The 10,636-nt window shown below is 36.6% G+C and overlaps 1 protein-coding gene across 1 annotated transcript; it reads left to right on the top strand.

Annotated features, from left to right (window-relative positions):
• The first annotated feature begins 272 nt into the window (after positions 1-272).
• LOC134528828 (uncharacterized) lies at positions 273-10,312 on the top strand. The gene is made up of 5 exons (XM_063362494.1): positions 273-350; positions 2,343-2,411; positions 4,377-4,724; positions 8,130-8,235; positions 8,400-10,312. Exons 1-4 carry the CDS (start codon positions 281-283, stop codon positions 8,231-8,233), a joined length of 591 nt encoding a protein of 196 aa, XP_063218564.1. The 5' UTR covers positions 273-280; the 3' UTR covers positions 8,234-8,235; positions 8,400-10,312.
• The last annotated feature ends 324 nt before the right edge of the window (positions 10,313-10,636 follow it).

Genomic DNA, 10,636 nt, shown 5'->3' with positions numbered 1-10,636 from the left:
CATTTTTCAATTTACATGAAAGTTAAGCTCTTCTAGCAAGTAGACATTTTGCACAGACAGACTGTATAGCACGATGAAGATTACTAGCCAAGTCAGACATTAATCACTCGTATTATTTCCTTTTATAATTTTTATTCATCTGCAGAAACTTTACACATTTCTTCCATACATGAATCCATCGCATTCTTGCTGTGTTTGGCAAGATATTATAAATATAATATATGGTTTTTATATATAGTTTGTTTACATATATTTTGTGATTCCAGAAGTACGCCCAGCTATGTTCGTTTGCACCCAAGCATCAACATCTACTAGTGCTCCACAGAGTGCTATCCAAGAAGTTGACGATGGTAGGTAATATCATGGTCAAGATTATTTGTTTTTAATACCTTGACATCATTCGGGGCTACGCCCATCTGAGCCCGATATGCCATCACTCACAATACCTCTCCTTATGGCATTTTGAACGCCCCGCCGGCGACATGCGTGTGTGCACGTACCGCTAACGTCTGCCAGATAGCGCAGTCAAGCCAATAACATATAATAATCAATAGTTTAAGCTTGTTTCATAAATAATGATTAATACCTATTGTAAACTTTTTAAAAGTCCAAAGTGCTTTTGTTTTTTTCAGCTACTCTAAGCAATCAGATGTTTTAATATTTAAATAGCATTCAACTACAATGGACCCAGAGTGCCGAAGGCCATTCCATATTTTAGTATTTGAATTTTAATTGTTATGGAAATTACAAAAAAAGGTTTTATGGTTTGATTAATTGTATTGTAATTTTTAAGAAAATATTCTTGTTTGAATTGGCGTATATCAATATCACGACTCAGGTTTGCATAATGGTACTTGATATTACCGACAACCCACCTCGGCGGCCATGTCTCGCCCCAGTCGCTTCGCATCGTCACCAGAGGTAGGATGCTTCCCGCACTCAGAGGACTTCACCGTTGGTAATATCTGAGCTAAGTAATTCTGTCTGCTGTAATTTATCTCAGTCATTTATGTTTATCCTCGGAGCCTACCTTGGGGGTATGACTGCATAATTAATTTACATTTATATCTGCTCCCAGAATTTGTCATCACCGGTAATATTCTGTTCGACCACGAGGTGGCTGGAAACTCCGTAAACCGGTCGTGCCACAAGGATTCTCACAGTTTTATTTTGTATTGTAAACTTGCTACGAGGGACGTGTGTGTTGAGCAGCGTACAATAAATCTCAGTGTTGCCAACCTCGTGTTCGTCTCATTCACCTGACTACGTGTGTGTTGAGGAAGTCTTGTCAGTGTGTGGGACGCCGTAAGAGCCCACTGTGCTACTGACTGAAGCGTGCCCGAAGCTGAGAGCAGGCCGGCTCCAGGGGGTTACGAGTCGCGCCTCACATGAGCCACGTCACGACTCTACTCACGGTGGCGCCCATTCATTCAAACATCTACCTGATAACGAAACCCCTGGCCACGTCAATCGTTGATTGTGAAGCCATGGCCCAAATTCCACGAGAGAAGAGAAAAATTGGGACCCCAAATCCAAGAAACTAATATTGATTGGTTATGTGATAAACACGAAAGGTTGTAGTCTCATCTATCCAATACTAAACAAGTGACTGTCAGCAGAGACATGTTCTTAGAGGAAAATATGCTGAACAAAACGCCAGCTGTGGTGAGAGAAGGCGAGCCCACCTCACAAACTGTTTGTGATACTGAACAACTTATCTCTCAAGAACCAGAATCTAAGTACTATAGGGAAATCAATGACTTTGCTGCAGATTCAGATGGAGAGCCCATCAAGCGGTTCCCGGGAAATGATGACCTTGAAGAAACCTCCAGTCCTCGACAGTTAAGAAGATCTCATCGCACTCCAAGGCCCAACGCTGCCGATCCATGTTTTGCAGTAAACAATGAGCCACTCACGCCAGGGGAAGCTTTGACAAGTCCACAAGCTGCAAAGTTGAGGGAAGCAATTGATGAAGTGCTATCTTCATTTGTTAGTAATGAAGCATTCCACGTGCTCCGATCCGATAGTCCCGGCCCTGACAGCGCCGTCGGAAAGAAAGGGAGTAGGGGCAAGATAAAAGGGTAGGAAAAAGGTGGAGAAGGTAAAACTCAGTCTACCATGCCGAAGACAACCAATATTGACCGATGAACAGGGCAATGTGAGAATGGGTTTTATTGCAGTATAAATTGGCAAATAGTATTGAAATATGGTTGGTAATACTCCACTTGTGCTATATGATGTTTTTAATTATCATTGTTGTCCATTCTCTCTCTGTTACTAAAGAAGGCAATTTTTCTCTATTCCAGATATTAGAAATAAAAGTTTTTTTTTCTTTATTCCAGAAGAACGCCCAGCAATAGTTGGCCCCAGCCAGCCGTCAACGTCTACTTCTACTCCATTGCAGGAACAGTGTAAGTGTGACGACAACCCTGTAAGCCTGGTCAGACTCCGCCCCCTTGTGGTCACATGGCATCGCTAACCACTCCTCCATGGCACTTGCGTGCGTGTGATACCGTGACGTGGCATTTGAACGGCACGCCACAGACTTTCCCGAGAGTGCTCCGTACCCTTACATAATTATCAATTAAATTGTAAACCTTTATTTTTTATCCTTAGCGTTTTGTAACATGTCAGATCGGCCGGGAGGGTTTTGTTTGTTCTTGTACGGTGGCGCCCAGACAGTAGTTCTCGTATCAAAGCAAATCATGACCTCTAGCCCAGACCTCAGAGTACTGAATAAATGTTTGGAGGCCCCGTTTTACTAATTAAGTGGCTACATAGATTTGTAATGGACATTGTCTCCTTGGTCAAATTCCTTTGACTGCCACATTCTAACTCATGTTTTGCTTTGACATATTTTTTGTTCATCGATGATTGTTTCTTTGATCTGGTTTGTAAGTATACACCTGTTGCAGTACGTACCGGTACATGCAGTCAAACTAATTATCCTTATGTAACATATTTTGTAACAAAACAAAGCAAAGGTATGGGTGTAAAATTAGTATGTTGGTAAGGACTCCTAAAAATTAAAAAAAAATATATCTATACTTTGTCACCACCTCCGGCTAGCTCAAAATTAGGTGACAAGTGGAACATACAGGTTATGTGGCAGGTCACGAAGAAATTCTTACTCAATGTTCGATGTATTACCTGTTTTTTTAATTCACGTAAAAATCACACTATATATTCCGAACAGAATAAATAAAAATTAAATATACCAAAAAAAAAAATATATATATATATATATAAAACACTGAGCCATCGCCCGACCACCGCCTGCTCGGCCCGGTGTGTTCGAACAACGACCGCTCGGCCCGGCGCTCGGACAATGACTGATATACAGCCTTCCTTCCCTTTGTGCGGGCAGTGTCCTGGGCTAGCTGACGTAATTCTCAGCCAATCACGGCGCATGGCAACAGAGTCTTCCATGAAATGCTTACTTCTGTTCCTACGACGTAGCGATTTTATCTCTTTCTCACACTCCCATAACCGTGACTCACACGCCTCACAAAGCCTCGGTCGTGGAAAAACGAAGGAGAATTGAGTCAGCACGCCTTCCCACATGAAGAAGACCGCAAAAAAAAATACTTCAAGAAAATAAACTTATGAATTTTAAAAATAAATAACAATAAACCCAGAGAATTACTTTCACAATAACTTCTGAAAGGAAAAAAAAATTTAATCTAACCTGAAATTTGACAACAAAAATTATAACAAATTATGATTACTGGATTGCATGGGGAAGGCTGTAATCTGGGTTGTTACAACTTTGTAGCTTATTTGACTTTACAACTTATTCCAGGTGCCTAAAATATAATTATGAGGTATAGACAATTTAGTTATTTTTCCATGTTTCACAAGCATATGACAATGAATTTTAACTTCTTACTTATCACCATGAATGTAACCCCTCACTGCTTATTTTATTATGCTGTTACATTTCCTAAATAGCTGTATCATTTCCAGTTCTTTTTGGTGTGCCTCTATACTGACAAACTCATTCTCACCAGCGCTTGTCCTGTCTCAAAAGCTTGGTCGTGCTGCAGTCAGGAACATATGCAGAATTTAATTTCGGGGGAGGAGGGGGTAGAGCCCTTTTGCTCGCTGTTTGCTTTCAAAATCTTTCCTTTTGTTGGTGGGAGTAATCATATTTATAGAATTTCTATTTCTGGGGGGGGGGGGGGAGGGGGGGAGATATATAACCCCCTCATCCCTACCCCTGCACACACCCCTGGCTGCAGTTTTCATGTTGTGTTCATTCTTTAAGGTGTGGCCATAAATAATATTTTAACTGTTTTTATGTACCTACCAAACTGTGGCAATTAAATATTCTTTAACTGGAATGTCTGTGTTAACATTATTTGCACAATTTCCAGGTTCTTGTCGAAAGCGTTTGAATTTCACTGTGAACAGTAGCTGGGACATTCCAAATGAATCCAGAAACGAGAGTTACGACGAAACAAAACAATATGATACTGAGTATGGTAATGAAGAGCTAGAGAATTTGGAGGATTGGTATTGGGAGGAAGAAGTGGAATGGTGTAATGAAAGGGTGAAGGAGGAAGTAGAGAAGATGGATGAAGATGGTGATGAGAAATGTGAGGAAAAAGATATCGAGGACAATGGGCAGAAGGCCTCTGACGACAACAATGGGGGTGGTCATGATGTCCAGGTTCATGACATGTGGGAAGAAGACAGCTCAACTGAAGGGGAAACATTTAGAGGTAAGTCTAGAGCTGAATTTTTTTTTTTCACTGTTTTACAAAATGTGTATGCATGTGAATGTGGATTTGTTTTGTGTAAAATATTTTCTGAGATATCCATTGAATATCTACTGTTTATTTATATTGTAAAAGCTGTTTTGTGGAAACCTTCCTCAGTTAACCTTATTAAATGTATCAAATAATGCCAACATTGCCCAACACATATTATGAAAACTAAATTACTACGTACTATTTAAATAATGAATGGTACCTAAGGAACAAATAGAAAGCAAACCTTTTCATCCAAAAATTCTCCACATATCAAAATTTTCTTGTTTTGCAGTAACCCATAAAGTACTGCAGCCATTGCTTAAAAATTGTCCCATTCACTCTTGCACTTATTTTGTGTCGGGATATATCACCTTACCAGCATTTATCACCAGTGTTATAACACTCTTCTATTATTATACTATTAAATTAACTACTATACTATTATACTATTAAATTAAACAAAAAATTTACTAGCACAATTTATTTGAATACAAACAGCACAGAAAACAATTGTAGAATACGGAGAGGTGAGACCTGATACAAGAGTTTTCACGCTATGTGAAAGGGCACCACTTCATGTGATTTAATGGGCATAGAGACACGGCTAGAAGCCTATCCCAGGGCACGACAACACAGACATGATAGATGAGAGGGTTCCCAGCATCTTGTAAAACTGTGTACCATGACGACCTTGCCCTCAGTGGTAAGGGACGCTATAAATCCTCTACAAGCGTGACCATGTACGACCCACTTGGCTCTCCATCATTTCCAAACGCCTCACTAGAGTTTGAATACTCTGCTGCTCAGGGAACAGCCCACTCGATTTAAAGTCCGTTGCTGTTGTTTATTATGTTTACGAACAACTGAATCATCTACAATTGTTAAAAATTCTGCTGGCCAGAAGCACGCCACATTGGCAGGTTGCAGAACGAAGCGCCTGACAGAGCAGCAGTAACACGTCTGCTCTCTGGCGGCCGTAAGGCGACGGGAGTGCCCAGCTGAGGAAAGTGTCGGTCGGCACCAAGGACAGGTGTTGGTGCTGCGGTCACACTACTTACAAAAGATGACCACATAGGCCTTTCATTAATAAAACACACAAATACATTAATATATAAACAAGTATTTAACAAAAACAAATATGTACGTTATAATCAATAGGTAATAGGGTTGGTGCCACCTAGAAGAAATTAATAAAAATATAAAAGTGTACTACAATAATACTGGCGATACACGTGTGCTGTTGCAGACCCTCAGGGAATGTTGGCGTTCTGTTGCCAACTCTCAGGAGTTGCTGGTGAACTGCTCACACACATTAAGGCACACAAACCACACTGTGGTCTGAGCCAACCATCCCAGCCCATAACGCATTGGGCTTAAGGGGCTTTAGAAAGGGTACAGTTGATGTCAGACCAAATAAAATTTATTGCTGTATAGAAGCAGAAAACACTGCATCACAGGGTTAAAAGAAAAAGGATATCTCCAAAAAAAAAAAAAAAAAATATATATATATATATATATATATATATATATATGAGTAGAAAAACAACCTTGATTACGTGACTAAAGTTAATCTTAGGAGCAACAATATCAGGAGTATGTAACTACATACAGTTGATGCATCCATGGACAAATAAGTACATAATAATGGGCAACTATATCACAACCTACCACTACCACAGTCACAATTGTCAGAGCTGTAAAGTTAAAAAAAAAATCCCCCAAGAGTACACAATATACAAACAGTAACTCTCCCAGTTACGTGGCTCTCAATAAAAAAGGGAAGTTTTACCTTACATCTTCACATGTATCAATAGTAAACACTGGTGAACTACACATGCAGAGGAAAAACAAAATGGGAAAAGCTATGTTTCCCTTAACTGAGGTCCTAGAAAATAAAGTCTTTAGGTTGTAGATGCCTGCATTGTATAGATCTTTCAGCATTCACCCCTGCAGATGCACATTGTGTCTTTGTTTGTCCTGTACCACTGTGTTACAGTCTCAGTGTCATATGCATTTGTGAAAAGTGATTTATTATTATCTGACTTTATAAATTAAACTCTCCCAATTTTTTTTTCTGGCCCCAGAGATACACATTCCAAGATAACTGAACAACATCTGGATATTTCTGTTTTTGTTCATGGAATATTTTTTTAATTTGTAGCCTATAGTAGCTACATTTTGATCTTTTTATTGTAACCTTTTGCAGAACAAACCACAAAAAGTAAGAAGAGGCTCAACAAAGTCACTGTCTCCAAAATATATTGGACTCCTATCCAGAATTATGTTAAAATAATTCTTTACTATATCATGTTATTTCCACCGGCAGTTCAGACATTAACGTTTCAGTATTTTTGTAATCTGTTTAACATTTTTAGGTTATACGAGCCATCGTATATCAGCCATATCTGTTTCAAATCAGTTTTAATTATTTATATTACAGTTGTGCATATTTATTTTACCTACCACTATGTAATATCAAAATTACTGTTAGAAAAACACATGCACTTGCACACACACACATACACACACATGACACACAAAAAAAATTGAGGTTAAAAATTAAGGATAGGGTGGAGAAATAGAGCAACACATAGAATTCTAATGAGGGGTACAGCCTCTGGTAAATATATCAGATCATTAACAGCACATTCACATTTGATACCAGCTTTGAAATATAGTCCTACATGCTGCATAACATGACAATCCTAGTTTAATTTTCAGCTGTGGCAAAGAGGGTGGTTGTAATAGCTAGGCATTAAGCTAACCATTAAATCCGATTAAATCTGATACTTGTACCAATGTCCTTTTTCTTGGTTATTGTTGTTCACTTTTTTTTAATTGCTACCCGATCATGTGGCGAGTTTAAAACTCATATGTACATTCTACATTATGAATTCCACTTCAGGATTAGACACAAACAACTTAAGCCCACATTGTCATGGCATCCCATGTGTATTTCTGTAATCACAGGTCCTGGTGGCCTTTCATCAACATTATCCAGCATAATCATAAGCATTTACTGCCTAGCTTTTGATAAATGGACAAACGTGGCAGATGTTGCTATTGGCCGGTTAATTGAATGCCTGCAAAGACCTGTATGTCTGATGCACTTATATACTCCTGTATAAATATTCATGCTTGTAATTTAATTCAACCCAGTTTCACACATTGGAAGACGTTTCTATGTGAAAAAGAGTTATCACTCAAATATTGAACTTTACACAGTTTCTAATTTTTACTTAATTCACTGCCTATAATAACAACTGCAACAAATTTTTGTTCCTAAAAATGAATTATTTCTAAATTTTTAAGGAATTGTGATTTATAAGTTGTATAAAAAGTAGGCTATAAAGTTGTTTGGTGTTCATATTTTAGCTTCAAATAAACCAGACGGGACACATCCATCCAAAAAAAGAAAATTGGATTATAGTGAGAACGAGTGTTTGGAAAGTTTGACAAAGAAACTGAAGAAAATGTAATGGTAAGTAACATACATGATTTAATTTTGTTGTTGATGGATGTGTGTCACCCAAGCCATTTTTGTGGTTTTCCAGCTTAGAACCATTCGATAAAAATTTCTGTCTTGCTTCAGCTTTAAATAGTGATCACTATGCTCTTCATTATTTTGCTTGTTTTTTTTTTCAGGCCCTGGTATTTAATTTACCCTGGTACCAATTGCATTGGGGAAGAATTCTCCTTTACCAACCTGATAAAGCATTTTATTTTTCAACAACTCACTTAATGGTTTATCACTTTTCAAACAAAAAAAAACATTACCCAGCCAGGAGTCAAACCCAGTACCTTTGTCCCAATTCTGAGACATCCTGAGCTGTCAGAGGATTCTTATTTTAATTAACAGTATTTTGTTGAATTTATAATTGCATAAGTTCTAACTTGTATGCATCTATTATAAGAATAATTTTCATGTGTGTGTGTGTGTGTTACAGAGAGAGATGTGAAGTGACTGGATAATTTTTACAACTGTCATTCTTAAGAGAGTCTTAGTAAAAGAGTACACTTTACCTAATCTGCAAGTATTTAAGTTGTCTACATTCCAGTTAAGGTTAGCCACTTGCTACGTGTAACTCTGGATATTTATAATGTGGCCTTGCGTATAACAATTGTAACTGTAGTAAAACTTTTAAACTTTTTATTTTAAAAGTAAAAGAAAACAGACTGTTCAGGTTTTTTTTTTACATAAATTAATAAATATTAAAAAAATAAATAGCTGAAAGAATTACCTGAAATAATCCTATTTTTTCAAAAGGTTATAGTGATTTGTTCAGTTAGTTAGATCAAAAATTTGTGGGTTTTGTTAACGCCTATAAAAAAAATTGTTGTTTAAAAGTGTTAATGTTATTTAAAGTATAGTGATTTGATATTTTGAGTGTTAGTATTTTGTAGACATGGGAATTTTGTTCCTTCATTTGTTAAACATTGTTAAAAACTTTAATTTTAGCAATAAGTAAGTGCAATATCAATTTTCAGGTGCAAACATTTTGCAAATAAAACTGTACCATAGAATAGCATAGACCACATCTTGGCAAGAAAAAGTTAATATGTACACCAGGTGCACTTACACTTGCGAGATTTGCATGCAATGTCCATTTTATTATTTTTGATGCATAATTCTGTAAGTACTAATGCATTCCATTTTTAATTTTATTACTAATGATAATTAGTTTAGTATAGGCTAAAACCTCCAGCAGTTTTAGCTGGCAAGATGCTAGACTGCCAGGGTGACTATGTACATAGTTCTGGGCAATTTGGGTATTAGGTTGGGACCAGTGCTTGCAAAGGACACACACAATTGATACCGATTTGAAAGAGCAGATTATTCAAATTCCTGTAGTATAATTGGTGATTGAGAAGTATTGGTAACTCGCGAGATGCAGTGAACTGACCGAACCTTCTGGATGAATATGTCTGTCAGGTAAAGCTACACGGAACATGAAAGTTCAAGCTGTCCTTAAACAGAAGATGCTGGTTTACTATGTTCAAGATGCATACTTTTTTTTAAACTGCTTTCATACTGTAAACACTGGCTCAGTTTTAATGACTAGTACATTTACTTTAGCTATTTTATAAAATTGGGACACATGTGCAAATAACAATTGAATGTGTGATAATTTAAATTTTATATTATGTATGGTTAATTGTATATTTGTGTAGTTCTGTTAAGTATTTTATAGTTTTGTTATACACATTTTCACAAGTAGGTACTGGTATATCAGAATAAAGTGAATAATAGTGTATGTAATAATATAACTAGCTAAACAATAGTACCTTGGGTGTTTACTTAGAAACATTAGTAGTTATGTATAAGTTACTTTACAAGATAAAGAAAAAATTTACTGAATAATTAAGCATATGTTCACCATATTATGTTACATCAGAAAGTTGTTAATCCAAATTTGTGAGACTGTTTTCATCTGTGATAAACATTTAATTGAAATTGTAGGTAACAGTAGTTTTGCTTTAATTTATAATTTTTTACAGCCTTAGCTTAAGTTTCTAAAAATATGCTTTTGTTATGTAGAATAAACTAGATTTTAAAATAGCAGGTGTTTCAATTAATGATCTTCCAATAAACTTTAATCACATAACACTGGCAGAGTTTTCTACAAATATTTATGTCCACATTAAAAAGTGAGCAAAAAAGTTTTTATATATATATATATTTACATATTCGTAAAAAAATGAAATAAATTTTTTTTTGTCCTGTGTTGAGTTTAAGATATGATTAAGTTACATTTACTCATTAGATTACAATTACTTAGGTAACATTACACTATTGTCCACACAACAACATGCCTGCAAATCTATCAAATGTTTCTGTGGCCAGATTTACTAACTACTTCCTAACTTTGGATTGAGGCTAG

Source organism: Bacillus rossius, chromosome 2 (assembly GCF_032445375.1).
Source record: "Bacillus rossius redtenbacheri isolate Brsri chromosome 2, Brsri_v3, whole genome shotgun sequence".
In the NCBI taxonomy this organism is placed as follows: domain Eukaryota; kingdom Metazoa; phylum Arthropoda; class Insecta; order Phasmatodea; family Bacillidae; genus Bacillus; species Bacillus rossius.
The sequence above is the reverse complement of the archived record's forward strand: the minus strand, read 5'-3'. Positions and strand labels throughout refer to the sequence as shown.

Coding starts and splice junctions, on each gene's coding strand:
- LOC134528828 (XM_063362494.1), top strand. CDS start 281: ATGTTCGTTTGCACCCAAGCATCAACATCTACTAGTGCTCCACAGAGT. Junction 351..2,342: donor TATCCAAGAAGTTGACGATG/GTAGGTAATATC, acceptor TCTTTATTCCAG/AAGAACGCCCAGCAATAGTT. Junction 2,412..4,376: donor TACTCCATTGCAGGAACAGT/GTAAGTGTGACG, acceptor CACAATTTCCAG/GTTCTTGTCGAAAGCGTTTG.